Consider the following 20,729-nt stretch of genomic DNA (forward strand, 5'->3'; position numbering starts at 1 on the left):
ACAGAGTACAAGCAGGAGTGGGGCAGAGAGAGAGGGAGACAGAATCCAAAGCAGGCTCTAGGCTCTGAGCTGTCAGCATAGAGCGCAATGTGGGGCTTGAACTCATGGACCATGAGATCATGACCTGAGCCAAAGTTATCTACTTAACCAACTGAGCCACCCAGATGCCCCAGTTATTCAGCAGTTCTATACATTACTCAGTGCTTATCATGGTAAATATACTCATAATCCCCTTCCCCTGTTTCACCCATTCCCCCACCCTCACCCCTCTGGTAACCATGTTTGTTAAAACATCATTTTAAGTGTGATGTAAGGATAAGGAGTCATTAATTGGGTGAAAGGGAGGCATGGGAAGGGAAAAAGTGTTCTGAGCTGACAGAATAGTTGGTGCAAGGGTCCTGTGGCCAAAGAGACTGCAGTTCTTTTCAGATATTGAAATAGAGTCTTGGAATGCAGGAGGGAGGGGAGGGGAGGCCAGCTCATGCAGAGAGCTGATGAAAACCACAGCATAAGGACTTGCTCTTAATCCCAAGAGCAATGGGGGACCACTGCTTTTCTGATACTAAGGGGTAATGTGACTGGATTCTCCTTACAAAGTGCTCATTCTGGCTTCTGGCCAGGAATCTCACTGACAGCAATCAAAAGAGACTCAGGTTGACAGGCAGCTCAGCACCCTTTCCCCCACAAACTTTTTATTTTATGTTTGCCGTTCTAACAAATCTTGCGCTTCCTCCGCTTCCAAAGATTCACGTTACATTACACATTTTACGGCCACAAGCTCCGTCCCATTCCATTTTTCTCACCTTCTGGCTTTCCTTACCCAGTCCATCCCCCCACTAACTTCGTAAAACTTGCAAGTTAAATTTTTCAGAGACTATTTCTGACAAAGCAGTGGGAATTAGATTTGGTGAAGCCCTTCATAAAAAATTGAAGGCACGCTATATTAACATACATTGATTTATTCATAGTGTTTCATTACAAGTAAGTGAGGATCCTGTAATACCAGGAAAGGTTAGGAGAGCAGGGGAGCGCGGTATATTATATTGACAGCTCGGTGGAAATTGAGTCGCTTTTGGATTGAATTTGGAGTGCAGAAAAGGAATTGGCTAGTAAATAAGGCATGAGTTTTACCTCCCAGTGTCTGTATATCAGTGTGGTTGCCACCAGCCCAGGCAGGGGGACGGGGACAGAATTTCAAAAGGATGCGTGAGCACTGGTAACCTGGGCTTGGCTGCCACCCTTCAGAGCTCTCTGGGTGTCTCTGTTCTTGTGTCACCAGGAAACCTGAATCCAGCTGCACACTGGGGACTCAGCTCCCCCATTTGCTTGGCTCACCGCTGCCGGTCACACTGGGTTTTCCTCAGTTCTCCCAAGACTGTTCCTACCCCGGGCCTTTGCCCCGGTGGTTCCGTCTGCCGAGACCCTAGAATGTTTCACTGCTGCTCTGACTCTGTGTTATCCTCTGCCATCAGCTCACTTCTCCCCTGAGATACCTCCCTGAGCACACTGTCTTAGTTTGGTGACCCTGAGACACCGAGAGGTGGGAGTGGGGAAGGAAAAGGAAGGGACAGTAGCCAGTGATGGATGTGTTTCCCAGCCAGCTATGTTGGAGGCAGTCAGAGCGGAATCCCTCCAGGAAGTCCCCTGGGATGCTGCAGGAGTGTCACATGGGAGGAGCCCAGGGACCGTGTGCATCAACTACCATCATTCTAGCCGCTGGGGGCGCCAATTACCCAGCGCAGGCGAGTGCCCCCCCACCCCGAGGACAGCCCTCAAGCACAGAGAGGCAGATGGTTGCCTTGTTTCTCTCTGAGAAGCGGAGCAGGTGAGGGTGACCAGAGGGAAAGCTGGGGACAGGTTCACTGAGGACCTGCAGGACAGGTATTCCTGCCCAGGCTTTGCTTGCAAGGTGCCCAAATCCTTCAGCTCAGTGTGTTTTTCCTCTGGGGCTTGCTCTGCTCCGAGGAGTCCGGTCTGTCTCCTCCTCGGCATGTGGCATCAATTGCTACTGCTTGACAGAGAGAGAAGTTACCTCTTTCTCTAAAACGCGTGGTGCCCTTGCCAGAAAACGCAAACGGCTTATTTTTGATGTGAAGTTGGTGTGTTCCTGTTTCTGTCTGGGTTTGGCCTTCCTGGCACATAGAAGACATTCTTGACCGAAGACAAAGTGATAGAAGGTGTGTGTGTTGTTGACCTACATTGCTCAGAAAGGAAGACACCTGGGCACAGGCTCAAGCTTGTGTTCACATCGGCTGTGTATGCAACAGTTGTGCAGTGCAGGCCCCAGGGTGCAGGCGTATGCAGGACACGTTTGTGAAGGAACAAGTGAATCAATGAGTGAACGCATCCTTTAGTTAATGCGATGTTGTCTCCGGGCCGGGCAGCAACTTCTAGAGTAAGGAGCACAGCTTTTAGATCCAACAGACCTGGGTTTAGTCGTGTGTCAAGGGTAGAACCCTGAACAACCATGAGAACGCATGGCCTAGAGCTACACATGACAGCCCGCACGCCTCTCACAACCACAATGTGGAGCAAAAGAAGCTGCCCTGTATGCTTCCACGGATAGAAAGTACAAGAGCAGGCAACACTAGTCTGTGCTGTGTGTAAGTCAGGATAGAGGTTATCCTTGCTGAAGGGTGGTGGGGAGGGATTGGAAGGGGGCACGCAGGCTACATCTTGGTTCTGGTAATGTTCTTTCAGCCGGGTGCTGGTGATACGTGTGTGTCCGGTTAATAAAAATTCATTGGACTGTATAGTTTCTGTATGTATGTTATACTCTAATTAAAGACATTTTTTTAATGTTTATTTTTCTTTTTGAGAGACAGTGTGCAAGCAGGGGAGGGGCAGAGGGAGAGGGAGACAGAATCCAAGTCAGGCTCCAGGCTCTGAGCTGTCAGCCCAGAGCCCGGTGCGGGGCTCGAACTCACAAACCGTGAGATCATGACCTGAGTCGAAGTCCGAGGCTTAACCGACTGAGCCACTCAGGGACCCCTAATAAGACATGTTTAATAGGACAAACTAGATGAAACAAATAAACATACAATCCTGTGTTTGTCACTTTAACAACTGTGTGACCTGCAAATGTGGCACACAAAAGTGTGATCTATGGGGGCTGGTGCTGGGATGCCAACGGTTTTTGTTACTCTCACAGCAGGGTAAGTGCAGAAATAGAGAGTGAGCACTTAGAAGCTCTCATGGTCCCTTGACATTGCCACAGCCCCCCGTGTGGGAGGAGTGGACGTGTCTGGTTACACAGAGTGCAGACTGGTGTGGCTATTACCAGACTCACATGATGAGTCCCACGCGATGGGGTCTGCAGAATATTATGGGTCAGCAATGGATTGGGAAACACGAAACTGGGCCTTCACCACAGAAAGTTTGGAAAGTGCTGACTTAATGCAGGTTACTTTCAGTTGAGTCTCCATTTCTCCAACATTTAAATGAGATAAATATCCTGATGCCCCGAGGTTTAGGGAAGAGGAACAAGATACCGCGTGAGAAAGCAGCAGAGAGCACCATGGGGAGGAAGGGGCGAGGAGGCTGCATTCTTAAGTGGCCTTCCAAGCCATTCTTGTCAGATGTCACACATAAACACTGCTCTACAGCTGTGCTGTCCAGTGTGGCAGCCGCTGGCCACACGGGGCTACAGAGCTTTTGAAACTTGGCTAGTCCAAATGGAGATGTGCCATAAAGGACAGACTACATACTAGATGTCTAAGACTTAATATGCATAATAGAATCTAAAATATCACATTAAATGTTTATGTTGATTACAGGTTGAAATGCTAATATTCTGCATATATCGGGTTCAACAAAATGTGAAAATTAATTTTACTTTCTTTTTTTACTTTCTTTTCATGTGCCCACTAGATGATTGAAAAGCGTAGGTGTGGCTCACATTCTATTTCTGTTGGGCAGCAGCACTCTGGCGCATGTCCACAGTGCTCTTGCGAGGCTGGGACCATCTGTAAGGTGGACGATCCCAGCAGAACTTGCTGTTCAAACTTACATGCCTCCTTCTCCTTTGCTCTCCTGACATTCCCCTGGATGAGCTCCATCTAGCTTCCCGCGCGAGGTATTTATTTGTTTGTTTTCTGGCTTGTTGTACAGATCAACTACAAGGCTGTTGGCTCGCTGGACCCGAGTGCCGACCTCTCCAGCCAGCGGGGGAAAGTGTTCAAGCTCCGGAATGAAACCCACCACCTCTTTGTGGGTCTGTACCCGGGGACCACCTACTCCTTCACCATCAAGGCCAGCACAGCAAAAGGCTTTGGGCCCCCTGTCACCACTAGGATTGCCACCAAAATTTCAGGTATGTGTCTTAGAAAGGGGAAAGGAAGAAGGGTGGTCTGTTTTTTCCCCATTCATAATTTTCCTGGGAGTGAAAAAGGGCAGAGCCAGCTGTCACCTCATGGTATTGGAGCAAGTAAGAGGATGCATCCCCTGGCGTGTATCACTGTAGTTCGTGAAGAAACCAAATCCACAAACCTCCTAAAGTGTAAAAAACATACTAATTAGACTAGACCAGAGGGAACACTAAGTGATTCACCAAATAATTTATCATACAATTGCATTAAATAGGACGTCTTCTTCCCATACAAATTCGTTTGTAAAAATATGATTTCTTTTCAAGAATATTCCTTTTGGCAGTACAGGGCACAACCATAGGTTCTCATGAAATGTTGGATGGATGGATGGATGGATGGATGCATGAATGTTACAATGCCATGGATGTCTGAGATTTCACCCGCCTGGTCACCAGTAGGGTCCCCTCCACCGCCAGACACATTCAACACGGAATTATCTCAGATCCCATTTTACAATTTACAAGTTTTGCAAATACCTCTGGTGTGCATGCATACGTATTTTGCATAGACACCCACAGTGGTTTTTGCAACTTAATGTTTTCACTTATCTTTATTTATACCATAAGCATCTAACATGTTGGTACATTGCTTTCATGATAATGTTCTGTCAAGCGGATGGACGTAATTTAATTAAACATTCCCCTGTGGTTGCATGTTTTTAGAAAATAACTCTTCAGTAAACATGTTACAGAATATAGTTTAATTCCTTGGTTTGGATTATAACTTTAGGATTAAATTCCAGAAATTGAAATACTGAATTAAAAGGGCTATGGGTTTTAATAGCTCATCATACAGATGGCTAGATTAGCTTCCCAAGGGATTAGACTACGTTGTCTTCCCATCAGTCGGGGATAAGAGAAGGGAGGGTCTCGTGAAAAAGAGAGAGAGAAAAGATAAGAGGAACTAGTTCATCACTGCTGTAATTTGCATTTCAGATGTGTTTAAGGAGGTCGACTCTGCTTTTACATCTTTGTTAAGTACTTACACTTCCTGCATTCATCTGTTTATGGTGTGCAACTCTTTGATTGCTGAGGGCTAGTGGCCACATCACTGCCATCCTTCCCCTCTATCTTCTGCACCTTGAAGGGACCCACAGGCAGGTTGGAAGGAGAACTGTGCTGAAAACCTGGGATGCCATGTGACTCTCGCCCAGCCCTTTCCCAGTGTCCTCCTTCTGGCCATCCTGGGTGTCTTTAGGAATGGCAGCAGGGGAGGTAGTTAGCAGGAGTTCTGTGCTGAGTGCCCTCCTCTCTCTGTCCAGCTCCATCGATGCCGGAATATGACACAGACACCCCACTGAATGAAACGGACACGACCATCACGGTGATGCTGAAGCCTGCTCAGTCACGGGGAGCCCCTGTCAGGTGAGGAGGGTTCTTCTCCTGGACTTCGTGCTTTTTCTTCTCTGCACCGTGCAGTGCCCATGAACAGGACTGGCTAGAAGTGAGGCTTCTGGAAAATGAGAATCAGCAGCCCCAAACTCAGTTCAGGGGGTGCCACTGGGCCAAGAGTCTCTCCCCCAGCAGTGAGGAATTAGGATGGGTTCAGAGGGAACATGCTGATGGGGACATGAGGAGGGCTGGGAGAGAACTTCCTGGAACACACCTATGGTCAGTTTATTTAGTGGGGTTGGAGGCCTGGAAACAGAATCTCCTGGAAGGATATCCTTTCCATATATGACTGCCATAACAGACACATGGACCGACTTGCTGAATTCTACAAACAAACTAATCATGTAAATGGGACAAGACCTCCGGGCTGGTCCAGTTAGGGCCTTGGGGTACTAGAGTCCCTCAGGAGGACTTGCAAGGTCATACTGCTGACTTTCACAAGAGGTTGTTGGAGTTGAGGAGCATACTTCTGGCCAAGGCAGTGCAAGTAGTTCAGTAGCTAAGCTGAGCCAGTGCAAGTCCCCAGGCTCACGGTTGCCAGGAAGGTGGGCATCTCTTGGAAACAACTGCACTCTGCACAAGGGCAGTGGCTTTCAAATTGGCTCAGTTCAGTTAAACAAGCATGCATTGAGTATCTTATCTACCAGGAATGGTGGGGCACAAGGGACCCAAATGATTCATTTATTCGTCCATTCCTTCAACAAACACCTGTTGAGCAAGTTGCTCAGGGCCAGGCACTGTTTAACTGCTTGGGAGATAGTAGCAAACTAGCTGTGAATAAGTCATTTCCTAAGGAAAGTTAAACTTCAGTTGGGAAACAAGAAACATGAAAACATAATTGCAATACAGTGTATGCTTATAGAGAAGAAATTCCCAGCTGACATTCTCAGGTGACACCGAGCTGTCTCTTAAATGTGATATAAGATGTTGCCAAGGCAGTAAGAGGGTCGAGCATTAGGAAGGCATGAAGGAGAGAAGCAGCCTGATGCATGGGTAGTAGTTAATCCAAGGCTCTGGAATTTACTTTAGCATAAAGGTCAAGGCAGGAGTGGTCGGGTGAGAATGGGGACCATGTTTGAGAATCTCCAGTTTGTTTGAGGGGTCACAGGAAGCCACTGGATAGTCACATGCAATATCACTCTTGTGACACCAGAGACTGGGAGACCAGCCAGGATGGAGGCAACTGAGATGGTCTAGTTATCTGTTTTCCAAACCGGATCCAGCTCTACCCAGAAACTGTAGGTGGCGGAGCAAATGAAATCAACTGCAGCAATTTGGAAGTTCTCATCTCTTCTAAAGATTTTGGACTGTGTTCTACCCTAAGTCAGATGAATCCTTCAGGCCTTGCAGTGGGTGTGCGTGGTGTTTGTGGAGCACCTGGCTATAGAACTCTCACCTTATGTTCTCCACATATGTTCCAGGACTGTCCTACCTGTGATGAGCCAAAACAGGTGGTGGCTCTTATGTCATATGAATAATTACTTGAGTTACTACTTTTCTTCCTGTTACTCTCATGCAACATTTTCATTTGATTCTCTCTCTGTACATGGATTTCACTCTCTTACACATTCTCTAAGTGATGATCCTCATTTTCACATGAAGAAATTGAGGCTCAGAAGTGCCCAAGGGCACACAAAAAAGTAGGAAAGCTGAACTTGAGTGCAGGGCCTACAGGTGCCAAATCATGTGTTCTGTTCAGGCCACCAGTGCCTCGCTCCCTTTCCCAGCTCTTACCTCTCATACAGCAGCATCAGTCACCATTTCAAAATCTTAGAAAGCTTCTCAGATGATGAAAGTATGGTCCAGAAAAAAGCAATAGCTTGCCCCACTTTACACAGCAAGTTAGCTGCTGACCCAGGTGCATAGGTCAGATCTGACCAAAAGCCCACGACCTTTATATTGCAGACCCAGGTACTCCCTTTCATTACTGCAAGGCTACAAATCAGCAAGGGGACTTCATCACTTGCAATCCCACTGTGGCTTCCCGGCAGGTGCAGATTCCATGTAGCTCACTGTAGTGTGCCGGCTGCTGGGTGGGGCGATGGAGAGGACCTGACTTTGGTGGCAGCGGGCCAGCAGTAGATTGAAATCCCGCTCTGACACTACTGTGTGACTTTGGGCGAGTTACTTAATCCCCCTGACTCTCAGTTTTCCTTATCTGGAAAGCATGGATGGTAGCTATTTCGCAGAGGCTTAGCACAAAATACGGAAGTACCCAAAGCAGAGCAGACCTTCGAGAGTTATTGTTAGCTTTGCTTCTTCTCTGTGGCACTTAGGAGGTTCTTTCAAAACAGTGTTTGACAATCTACCCTCTCTGTAGGGTCACGGCGTTCTCCACTGCCTTCCTGTTCAAATTTCCAAAGCCTTTTGAGACCCTAATTCCATGATGGGGAAGGAAGGACTGTTGCTTTTTACTTAGGAGCCCCTAACTACTTTCCAGCACAAAGTCTCAGAAAAACTTCTTTTTAAAGAAAAAATTTTACTGAGAAAGAAGCAATCTTGGTTTTGCCCAGTGGCAGGATAAAGTTAATTCTTCTACAGAGGATTCAGGGTCCCATCCTCAAGATGAATCAGATTATATGTCTGTGAACCCCTGAAAACTCATCGAAGCCAGCTGAACACAGATGGGAGTAATTATCACCATGTTTTATTGGGCAACTGGCTGCTGGGTGGGATTGCAAGTAAGCAACTGTTACGTTCCAAGAGTTTAACCTTGACTAACCTATTAGAATTATTACATCCCTGTTAGAAGTGAGGAAACCAAAGTTCATGCTCACATAGTCAGCAAGTGATAAAGATGAGATTTACATCCAGCCCTTCCCAAAAGGGGTCCTCTGAGCAGCCCAAACTATTTTTTTCTGGGGAAGCTTTCCCAGTTCCCCCAAAGAGGTGCCCCTTACACTTTCCCTCTGAGCCTACATGCTCTTAGTTTGCACATCTTTGTAATAAGCTCATACATCCTAAGACTGTAGTAAATTAGGAGGTGGGAATGGAAATGCCCCAGTAGCAGTGAGAAATGACAGTGAGTAGCAGCAGAAAAACAGGGCAGGTCTACAAAACAGACACAGAGATTCAGCAAACAGGGAGGCATACGTGCTGTAGCCCCTCACAGCCATGGGTGTTCATTAGCTGTTCTGGTTCAACTAAAAATGTAGTGTTAGGTTCTGTGTCTTCAAGTTAAAAGAGGCTGCTGGTTTCCATTTAACAAGTAAGCCCTTGCTGCATGTCTGTCCCTGTACATAAATTATCTGTATCCTCACAACGTTGTGATAATTGTCTCCCCCATTTTGCAGATATGGAAACTGAGATAAATAGAAACCAAGTAAGTTGACTCAGGCCACAAAACAAGCAAGGGGTACAGACAGAACTTAAACTCAGTTCAGCTGACCCTAAGCCAACACCCATTTCTCACAACCTCCTGAGGAGAAAGTTGTGCGTAACATACTTTGGTGACATTTCCATTGGGGGAAAAAAAAATTAAATGTCACTGCTCAAAGGGGCAATGCTTGGTGTCTGTAAATGTCTGACTGCTTTTCTTCCCAAGGCTCTGGATCATTGAGAGTGGGTATAGGCTCAGTTTCTGGGATTATTTTCAGACTGTTGCTTGGGCATTTGCCAAGAAGGGAAGGAGATTAACCAGTGCCAGTTAGTATGACTTCCAGGTCAACTGCAGTGACAGCAGTGGCAATATCCCAGTAGATTTCAGTTACCTTAGCCCTCGTTCACCTTGAACTCTAGGCACTAGGATGCCCATCTGGGAGGCAGTGGACCATTAGATCATTCAACACATATTTATTGAGCCCTTGAGATGTCCCAGGAACTGAGCTAAGCAATGGGGATGTAGCAGGAAACAAGGTAGATACACACCTGTCCTCTTGAGCCTTAACTTTCAGCAAGTGTGCATGTGAACAGGAAGGGGGGTGGGGCATCAAGCAGGTGAGCAGACACAATACTGAGCTGAAAGTGGCAAAACAAGATGCTTTGAAGCCTGTGGGGACAGTATATTGATGGAAGAACTGCACTGTCCAGAGAGATGGGCACACCCCTGACAAGCGGGCCAGTGAAGAGTCCCGCAGGTGGGGGACATGGGGGCATAGAGAAGACAGTGAAGGCTCCTCTCTAACCACAGGGCACAATGAGCTCACTAGATAGATTGGGTCATGGATGCCTGGACTCCTACTTTATAGTTGAATGCTCCTTTAATTTCACTGTATCATGTGATCATCACTCAGTGAGCTGGGTGGGGCATACCATCTCTGTATCACAGGAGGGAGCTGAAGTCTAAGATACTGAATGGTCCAAGGTCATGGAGCTCATTCTGCACAAAGTCTGTGTGTGGACCTTGCTTCCTGCTTCTGAGTTCATTGCTCCCTCAAGGAGTTCTGGGTTCCCCATGTCTGCGATGCCGAGTGATGACTCAGTAACTTTTCGGTGGGGCTGTTGTGGAGTGAGCTTCCAGTAACTAGAGAATCCGGGGCAGGCGAGATGCCTTCCCAGGGGACCTCCAACCCTGGACTATGCAGGCCCAGCCCGTAACTTGGGACCCCGCATCTCTGGGTGGAGCAGCCCATTCTCCAGCAGCCTCACCCCTGGGCCTCAGCTGCAGGCCCCACCCAAGTAGCTTTCTTCCTCCGTCTGCCAGCAGCGTTCTGGTCCTGGCTTAGCCAGACCCCAGCTCCTGCTCGGCTGCTTGCTGCCCCTGGGGAGCCCCATGGGTCTAATCTACTCTGCCTGGTAGAACTGGGCACACAGGGAGGCGAGGGGGAGAAGGGTGGATTGTCGTGCGGGGCTCCTGCACCCCCATCCCTCCATCCAAACCACCTCGGAAGCTTGGCCTATTTTTCTCATACTCCACAATGGAGATTTATTGCTTTTGCATTGCTTTCCTCAGGCCTTCAAAGATTTATTGGTTTTTAAGTGACAGAATCCCAGAATTGCTTAAAAGATCAATCAAATAGTGACTAGAATCTAATATTCAGCTCCAACTCGAACCCGCCAAACCTTCTTCCCCCACGCCCCACCTGTCACGCTGATGTATCTGTAGTAACCTTCATAAGAAAGTAACTTGGCTGTGAATTTATCACCCAAAATGCAGTCCCTGAAGCAGAGCCCCAGATTCTGTAGCAGATCCTGCCCCAGAGCCCCAGTTGGCTTCTTCAGGGACGTTCCCCTGTGTTCCTTCCCCTCCCATCAGTCACAGGGACCTGTCCAGTGCAGTCTAGAATCACTTCGGGATTAGCTGCTGCTTCTGCCCCTCTGCCACGCTTCACCTGTCCTGCCCGGGTGGTCTTGCTGGTTTGCCTCCCATCAATTTTTCTTCCTTCAGTCCATCCTCCACTGAGCTGTTGGAGTGTCCCTTAAAATTCTTCTTATATAATTTATATGTATAATTTATTGTCAAGTTAGATAACATACAGTGTATATACAGTGTGCTCTTGGTTTTGGGGGATAGATTCTCATGATTCCCTTAAAATTCTTAAATGGGTCATTCATTGGCTTTCCACTATGTTGAGTTCAAGCTTCTTAACATGGAACGCCAGGTCCATCAGAATCTAGCTGCAACCTTTGTTTCTAGTTTTATTCCCTTTCACTCCGCCCCGTTACCAGTTTTTACTCAACAGGGCCCAGGGGGCTTCCTTCATCATTCTTTCTTTAATTGTGTTATGCACTTGCCAGTATGTTTCCTTTGGTTTTGTTTCTTGCCCTCCCCTCCCTAGACTGTGAGCTCCAGGAAACCCGAGGCTTGACACTGATGGATTCCCTTTCCCTGGGACAGTGTCCGGCATGTAGTAGGTGCTCAAAACACAAATAAGTAAGTGACTCCGCACGTCTGTTTTGCGCACCTGGTAGATGGCAGGTGCTGGGACTGGAGGTACCCTTCACAGACCTTGCCTTCAGCTTCTAAATCTGGAAGAGTGCTACTGCCCCATTGACTTTCTGCCCTGATGGAAATGTCCAGTCTCTGTGCTGTCCAGTCGTCGCCACCAACCACATGTGGCTATCATTGAGCACTTGAAATATGACCACTGTAACTGAGGAACTGAATTTGTTTATTTCTTAAATTAATTTAAATTTAAAGAATTTCAGGGTCACTCATAGCTCGCGGCTACCATTTGGGACAATGCAGTTCTGTCGGGAAGATAATCAGAAAAACTAAAAAAAAAAAAAAATGCTTGGTCAGAGGTTTCTATGAGGGTTCAGGGCAGAGGCACCCATCATTAGCCTGATGGGCTCAGGTGTAGAGAGGGCTTCCTGGAGACAGTGTTGCCTGACCTGAGACCTGCCAGCTTGCGGGGAGTTTGCTTAGTGAAGGAGGGGGGAGCAGCATACACAGGAGCCAAGGCAGAGAAGGTGCACGGTGTGTTCAGAGGTGGCAGGGACCTCAGCACACTTGGGCAGAGGGGAGCAGGGAGGCAAAGGAACAGGCTGGGGCGCGGTAAAGAATCATCGTTTTGGGTTTGGACTTTGTCCTGAGAGGTATGGGGAACATTTGGCAGCTCTTGGCTCTCCCGTAAGCATTCCAGCCCTTGTCTATGCCATTCTCTGTGCCGAGCATGGCATTCTCTACCTGTCCAATGTGGAGTTCAAATCTGCTACACCTGGGGCCATTCCCCACTGTGCAGCAGGATACATTGGCTCCCCTGGGGGCCCCCACTCTGCCCTGGCCAGTCCCCGGTCAGGGACTTGTCGTTTCAGTCTCTACCAGCCCGTGACATCTTAGTGTCCTCCTGCCGTAGCTAACTTCCCAGTGGGATACGCCAGAAAAGCAAAGCCTTCTGCAATCATACCCAGCCTCATGCAGTTGACTCATGAGTGGCCTTGAGCCAGTTACTTAACTCCTCTGATCTCAGAGCTGCTTGTTAGAAAAATGGGAAGTACCCACGTCACAGATTGTTGTGAAGATCAAAGGAGGTAAAGTGTGTCGAATGCACCTGGTAGTTGTTCAACTTCCTCCTTGGGTTGGCCAAGCCGTTGAGACCGAGAGTGGCTCCCTCCCCTGGTAGCCATGGGAGAGGTGATTCTCTGAGCCCTGCTGTAAGCTGATGACTGTTCATCCTTTGCTGCTCTGACATCATGGAAAATCTGCATGCAGGGTGCTGGCAAGGGTGTGGCTCATAAGGAAACATGCAGTTATCTCCAAGAGTGTCACAGAATCCTCAAAACAATATGCCTTAAAAACAGATCCTCAAATTTCAGCACATTTTCAGAAATACTAAATGAAACAGACAGGGTTAGGGTACCTCAACTGCTTAAAGGCCAGCAAATCAAGGGCTGAGAGCAGTGCCCTCGGCTTGGAGGAGATGCCCATATGTGTTGTGAAATCAAAGTAAATCAGATCCAAAGCATCATCAGGAATGATCATGGGGACCCACGTGAGCTTCCTGAAGTGAGATCTTATAAATATGGGGAACCAGAGTAGGTACCTGAAATCAAAACCAAGCAGGAAAGGTGGGAGCAGATCCCAGGAGGTGAGCCAGGTTTATCCGTTCACAATTCATTAAGTAAGTCAGTAAATACCTAACTGGAATCGGAGCAAACAACCATGTGCCAGACATTGTGCAGCCCTGGAGATCCGGAAATGAGCACACAGTCCCACGTGAAGCTGATATCCTAAAGGCAGAGACAGCGCTGTTCACGTGGTGCCACAGACACTCATTGACAACACAGACTGTTAGCCGTGGCCACCAGTTCTGACTAGGTTGGTGCTACCTCCCCACCCCACCTCTGATTTCAGCTGTGGCTGAGCTGGCCTGTTCCCTGCGTACTAAGTTACAGGATCCCTCCTCTAACACCAGCACCCCCTCCTTTTCTCGTCTCTGCTTTTGTGCTTTCTCCAAAACCCCACAGACCTTGTTTGGTCTGAGCGGGCAGGTACAGCTCAGACACACGGGATTTGGGACACCTGGGTGGCTCAGTCTGTTAAGTGTCTGACTCTTGGTTTGGGCTCAGGTCATGATCTCACAGTTCGTGAGTTTGAGCCCCACATGGGCTCCACGCTGACAACATGGAGCCTGCCTAGGATTCTCTCTCTCCCTTTATCTCTGCCCCCTCCTCTGTTCTCTCTGTCTCTCAAAGTAAATAAACTTAAAAACAAACAAACAAACATGGAATTTAATGCCAACAGGAGACAGCAGTCCAGCAGTGCCCCGCCTCCTGTCCTTTGGAGGAGGTGTGTGCCACATGGTTCCCCACACACCTCCATTAGGATTGAGCCCTTCTTGCCCACAGTGGGAGCCATTTCAACAATGCAAACCTTACTGGTGTTTTTTTTTTCCCTAAAAGGGAATCAGACCAGGCAGGAGATGAAGTTAGAAAGACTAAAACGAGGCCAGGAGGACAGCAGTGGGCAGGAAATGCGAAGGAGAGTGACACCTGATGAGGCTTGATGGGAAAGGGCCAGAACATTGGTGTCCAGGTGAAAAAGGACATTCACCCAGGGTCTAGTGGTGGTGGAGGTAGAGAGAGGGCCTTGAGCTGACTAGGCAGCAGCTTTGATGATGACTTCTCTCTAAGGAGCAGGCAGGTGGGTGGGGAGGAAAAGACATTGTCCAGGGTGACTCCCACATTTTGGCCTATTCGTGGATTGGAGGATGGAGCCCTTCTCTGAGCCAAGGAGCACTGAGGGCAGCAAGAGTCTGCAAGGACACATTATCCAGGAGAGACCATTGGTGGTGAACATGGCCTGGGCCCTAACTGGGGATTAGTAACCAGCTGCACAAGGACAGGTTGTGTGGTCCAGGAGAGCTCCCTGGGGAGCTCTGAGGGATGTCCTCCAAAGTCAGGTAGGACTTGTGACATGCTTTCATGGGATGCTTAAGGCCTAGTACACAGGGGGTCAGCTCTGGTTTGGAAGGCCAACAGTATGACAGTCTGAGTACAGGGAGACAGAAGAACATGGTGAATGGTCGACAACACAACTGCAAGTTGTTTTCACTCCTGATGAGGAACCCCAGTCCTTTGCATTTGACAGGTGCAGATAGTTAAGACGGTGGCTTTGAAATACACAGTGACTAGCTGCAGTACAAATTGGAGAGGCAGTCAACTCTTTAAGTTTTTTTTAATGTTTATTCATTTTTGAGAGACAGAGCATGAGTTGGGGAGGGGCAGAGAGCAAGGGACACCCAGAATCCAAAGCAGGCTCCAGGCCCCGAGTTGTCAGCACAGAGCCCAACGCAGGGCTTGAACCCACAAACCATGAGATCATGACCTAAGCCGAAGTCCAGTACTTAACCGACTGAGCCACCCAGGCGCCCCAAAGATCCAGTCAACTCTTAAAGAAAGAAAAAACTTCATTGGAAAGAAAAGGAAAAATTGCCAAGTTTCTTCCAGGATTCCTTTAGTAACTGTGGAGCCCAGATGGGGGAGTATGAGGCACAATCACAGAAGGCTTTTGCTGGTCCCTTGGAGGTGCAGTGACCAAAATTGGCATCGTTACCATTTGATTCTAAGATAGGAGCGCAAAAGGTGTCCAGTTAAGAAGGAAAAATGAAAATTTTGAGGAGTTATTAGCAGGTAGCCTGAGGTGTTTCTGAGTCCATGTCCACTTTGGGAGGGATGAGAAATGACAGTTATACTGGATACTCTTTCTTGAAACATCATTTATTTCACTTAGCTCCCCACTCTCTGGGATACCTTTTTTGGGGCCTGAAGATGAGGAGTGCTATGTGTCCCACTTTGGTGGAGGGATGGGCAAGAGGCACTCCCACATAGACTGTGAGATTTAGCTCTGAAAGTAATACCATTTGTTGCCAAGTCTACACGCTGGCCGGGATTTCATCACACCAACTGGGGAAGAGGAGGAGCCAGATACAAAAAGAAACAACCAGAAATGAGGCATAGTGGGATAAATACTACTGCAGAGCTGTTCCCAGTGGGGCTACCCCTTACTCTAAATATGGCGACTAAGGGCATTTGTAACTGTGATTAGAGGGACAGGTAACCACCAGTGAAACTTCCCAAAGAGACAGAATCAGTCCGTTGAGTATGGCACAGAGTGCAATCAGGAAGACCACCCAGGAGAACAAAACGGAGGAAAGGTGGGCCCCAGATAATGTAGGTGAGTTTGCATTCACTTCAGCTCACCCTAATTGTATTGCAGGTTTCCCTTTATCGACCCCCCAAAAAACCCAGTGACCCAACTTACCAAGAATTGGTTCTGGTGTTGATGGCTTCTGGATTTTATTCCTTAGGTTCAAACCAAGGAGGAAAAACAGGTGTTTCAGAAAGAATATTTTAAATGGAGCAGGAGGAGCAGTTGCTGGAACATGAAGAACGAAAGAGTGTTCTATTTTGGACCGTCTGCCATCTGGAGAGATGGAAACAGACTGTCACTGGCATGAGGGAAAAGAGACAGTGTGGTTGTCATGTTCACCTCCTACCATAGGGACTATTTAAATTCCAGAAGGCTGGAGAGCTATAGAGGCATGAGACCAGGGGTTTTAGATTTGAGAACCATTAACATTCAAGTGGTATTTGAAGCATGGGAGGAGCAGGTGACCTTATCCAGGGAGAGGATCTACAGGAAGAGACGAAGAAGACAGCTCTATGAAACTCTGTCAAGGAACAACACAGGAGATGGAGAAGGGCTGGCCATAGAAGTAGAAGAAAAACCAGGGCAGAGTTAAAACATGAAAACCAAAGAAGGTTGTTGTTAATTGTTTTTTGTTTCTGTTTTTGCTTTAAACAGGAGATGGTTGAAATTTTGTTGTTCAGAATTCTCTAAGAGCTCCCAGCAGCTCTTACAGTAGAAAAGAAGAGAGACTCATACCTTGATCAAGGACCATAGGAAAAGGAAGATGATGATACCAACAAAAGTGCTTAAAATGGGCCATATGGTCCAGGCTTGATTTGAAAAGCCCATGGAGCTAGCTGTGCAGATAACAGAGATATTGAGGGCCAGGTGACCCCAATGCTGTTGAGGAATCTGTGCAGAGGGTACAAGGTTGGGAGAGGCTGGACAGACAGAAAGTGGCATTCAGAGAATAAATGATCAAAGATAAGGTTTTAGTAATGGAACCCCGCAATGGAATAATGTGGCTCCAGGAGTTACCATGTTGGTAGTGGTAGTGGAAGAATGGTAATGGGTTGAAGGTAAACGTCATTGAAGCCAAGTATTTCAAGGACCAAAGAGGCCAGGCTTATCATGGGCAGCCTGTCTAAGGAGATGTAATCCTTACCATGCTAATCCTCCCAACCCCGGGGAGGTGGTGAAACCCTTTGCAAGAGCAACAGGGATTCTACAGGGTGCCTTCTCCTGAGTCTCAGTTTTACTCCAACTTTTATTCTGCTGACTTGTATTTCTCACAGTGTTCTGGGCCCCGTGACAGCTTGCATCACTGCTTTGTCTCAGATCTTGCACAGCTGTAACTGATGGTTCTTAGTCTTTCTGTCTGCAACTGCCCAAAGGTCAGACTTTCAAGTCAGCCTCCATCAAGTGCATTTCTATAGCCTAATCTATTGATGTTCTTCTGAGCTGGTACATGGATCTGTGCCATGTTAGATTCCAAGGAGGTTTACTCTCATCCAAAAAGCATTCTGCACAATGCTCACTCCAGCTGCCTGCGGCTGCTCAGAGAGTTGCCTCCTCTCAGCAGCATTGAGGGAGGTGATCTTGAAAGCCCTGGCTTTTTGGTAGGACAAGCACAACTTAAAGGTTAGAGTCTCTGCCATGAAGCAGAAGAAATTTGTACTCACCCCCTTTCACAATGCAACCCATCATTTTCTTGCCTGGCTATAACTGCTTGCAATTTGCTGTTTAACTGGTGCATTTCCACTTGGATGTAGGTTCCCTAAGCAATTTCTAAAGATTATAAATGTATAAAATAAGTGTTCCTGGCCAGGGCAGGAGGTATAGTAGCACCGATAACACAAGGATTCATGGGCAAGATTTTGAACCTACTCTGTCCAGTACTGAAGCCACGACTCCATGGGGGCTATTTAAATTTAAATTAATATGAATTAAATGAATTAAACTTTATTTCATTAATTACATTGTCCCCATTTCAAGTACAATAACCATATGTGGCTAGTGACTACCATATTGAACGGCATTTCCATCATCACAGAAAATTCTGTTTTTACTGCAGGGCTCTAGGCCCTCAGGGGGCTGGTAAAAAGAGGTCAAGCTCTGTATATGGCTTCCAAGGGGCTGTTAATGGGGACTTAGACACAGGCATAATGTGTAAGACCCCAGAGCCAGAATGGAACCTGTGACTGGTCCCATTACTGCTGAGACCCTGACCTACTGAAGTAGGCTCCCCAAGCTCCACTGCATCACTCTGCATCTGGGAAATGATTTAACCCCAGGGTTATCAAATCACAGTGGCTATTAGAATCCCCTAGAGGGCTAGTAAAAATGTAGATTTTTGCCCATCCCCAGGGATAACAGCACCAGACCTGAGAATCTGTATTTGCACAAGCTCCCAGATGATGGTCATGCTGGTCTTGAACCACAACTCCAGCACCACTGGGTTAGCTTACAGCTGGACTCCCATATGGGGAGAGGAGCTCTTAGGGAAGTATTCTCTTCTGTGGCACCGATGCTTACTTGTTCTCCTGACATGGGGAAGTAATTGTTTTATGTGTTACTGTGAGGTTGCCCCTGTTGGTTTTACAGCTTTTGGAACTTGTGTCTGTTTTGGTGTATGTTTCAGCATGAAGATAATGAATTTTAGTCAAACTAGGATCTCTGCCAGCTTACTTCTATTTGTAAAGTCCATACGGGGGCCAAAAACACACCCCTGTTTTCCTGCGATGACAACAATGGCGTGTGAAAGAATTCATATTGTGTTGTTACATGCTGATAGCACATCTGAAGATACCACTTCTGTGCAGATACGGGGCTTAGGTAGAAGATGGATGTTTGGTGAGATGGAGTGTCAGGATCTGAACAAATCTGTATTCTTTTGTGGAAGGCTCCAGCAGCCTGGGAGAAACAAATCCATTTCCAACTTTCACTCTATAAAAAGTTGCATATTTTCTTAGATCAGACAAAATATATTGAATGCCAAAATGTTACAGCAATATGGGCGCGTCAGTCAGCTGGGTTGGAATCTGTATGCATTGTCCCCCTGGGCCAGTTTTGATTATGTTCTTTTTCCTTTTATTGCAGTCAGCAAATCTGAATTTGCTATTGTGGGGAGAGCAGGAAGAAGAGAAAAAAATGAACGTTTTTAACCTTCAGAAAGTTCAGAGGTTCAGTCTGAATAAGCACAAAAACTTTCAGTGCGCCTCTGAATTCCTTGAATTTGCAGAACTGCTCAGAATCCCAAGAGAACTACCTTGCACACAGGATTCAGGCCCTGCTTTGTAGCTAAAAGGCAGAGCAGAAATTATGAGAGGAGCAGAACTAGAGAAGTGGGAAGAGGAATCACTGTACAAAAAGGAGTTTGGTCCCAATCCAGGCTAAGTTTTAGCCTATTGTTCAGTTTCTTCAATTCTAAGCCATCTGCTTCCCACGACTCTCAGATAACATCTCCCCTGCCAGGACACCCTGTTCCTGCTTAATTGAAATTAGTTTCCAAGAATAGTTGTCCAAAGCAGTTTCCAATGGCGGGAATGTTTTGAAAGTCACAATAGGAGTTGTAGCTTTGGGATGCAGATGTCTACACATGAGCCAGATGTTCAAAGACATCACATGGTCCACAGCAGCCTTCACATTACCAAAGCCAAGAGTTCTCTCATTGGCCTCTGCAACTCAGAAATGGCTCCTTTGAAACTGGCATCATCTCTCCATTAGGGACCTGTAATACTGCAAGTGTGAAGGGAAACAATCACTTCTATTCAGGTTTAGAGCAATGTGTTTCCCAGGCTTAATTATACCACAGGTATATAAATTACAGAAACATGTTAATGCTCCCATGATTAAAATTATAGAGTGCCTAATTGAAAAAGCATAAACTGAATTGAAGAATTCCTAATTATAGTTTGCTTTGAGGTGTTAATTTCCTCCATAACGAATGCATAATTTCTTGGAACCTAAAAAGGTGGCCTCTTGCATCAGCACGTAGGCTGCAGGCAGATGGGATGGGGTTGTCATCTTTCAGTACAGGAAGTTGACAAGGGAGGTTTGGTTTGGTGGGAGAACCTTGGAAGGGAGCTTTGGAAGGAGGCGGAACTGGTAAAGATGCCGAATCAAGGTTCTACCTAGTGGGCATTAGGACAAAGGACAGGTTAGGAACCATAGAACAACTTGTTCCACCTGCCCTTTTCTTCTCTCTCCAAAGCCTCAACCTGTATCTCAGTTGGTTTGGGTGATTTTTGTGCTGTGTCCTGGACCAGTGCTATTATCTGGGAATCTGTTAGAAATGCAGATGTTCAGGCCCTGCCTCCTGACCTACTGAATCAGGAACTCTGGGAGTAGAGCAGTCTGGGTTATTAACAAGGTCTCTGGGAGATTCTGGTGCATGCTAAAGTTTGAGAAGCCCCGTTCTAAAGAGCAAGTCACAGACTGCCAATGTCACATCTAGCTGAGCTTTGTTGAGCTCCTACTCTGGATCAGAACTGGTGATTAGTGACTTTCCAAGCAACATTTCACTTGATATTCAGAGCATCAGACTGAAGGAGGAAAAATTCACCCCGTTTCTCAGGTGAGAAAATAAAGATCCAGAAAGCTGGCTTTCCCAGCCTGTAGCATTTTTGAGAGCTATAGGCCTTGTCTCTAGGTTCAGATGGGGACTCAACATGCACTGTGTTGTCCATCTTTTTCATTGTTGTCACCTAGTTTCATCAATAGTTTGCTAATAAATGGGTTTTCTGAACATTGTGGAGCTGAAGGCTGAGCCGCTACTGAGAATGAATTCCACGTGAGTCATGACTTTGCTAATGCTGAGTCTGACTTTAGAATGAGGGAGGGGGCTCCTAAGTGTCTGTAATAATTGCTAGTAAGGGCATCGATTGTTAGCATGCATCCCTCCTGAATAGTGATGTGAATTCTAAGCATAAAAGGCGAGAGCTCACAAAGAAACTTTTT

The 20,729-nt window shown here is 47.0% G+C and overlaps 1 protein-coding gene across 13 annotated transcripts in view; it reads left to right on the plus strand.

The window, feature by feature from the left end:
- Positions 1–20,729, plus strand: part of PTPRT (protein tyrosine phosphatase receptor type T) — a 1,056,329-nt gene that overhangs the window by 760,559 nt on the left and 275,041 nt on the right. For all 13 annotated transcript variants that reach the window (XM_027070121.2, XM_027070126.2, XM_053199941.1 and 10 more), the window contains 2 exons: positions 4,111–4,312; positions 5,629–5,731. In XM_027070121.2, the coding sequence (XP_026925922.1) occupies positions 4,111–4,312; positions 5,629–5,731 (305 nt within the window). The remainder of the gene's footprint in view (positions 1–4,110; positions 4,313–5,628; positions 5,732–20,729) is intronic.

Source organism: Acinonyx jubatus, chromosome A3, assembly GCF_027475565.1.
Source record: "Acinonyx jubatus isolate Ajub_Pintada_27869175 chromosome A3, VMU_Ajub_asm_v1.0, whole genome shotgun sequence".
NCBI lineage: Eukaryota > Metazoa > Chordata > Mammalia > Carnivora > Felidae > Acinonyx > Acinonyx jubatus.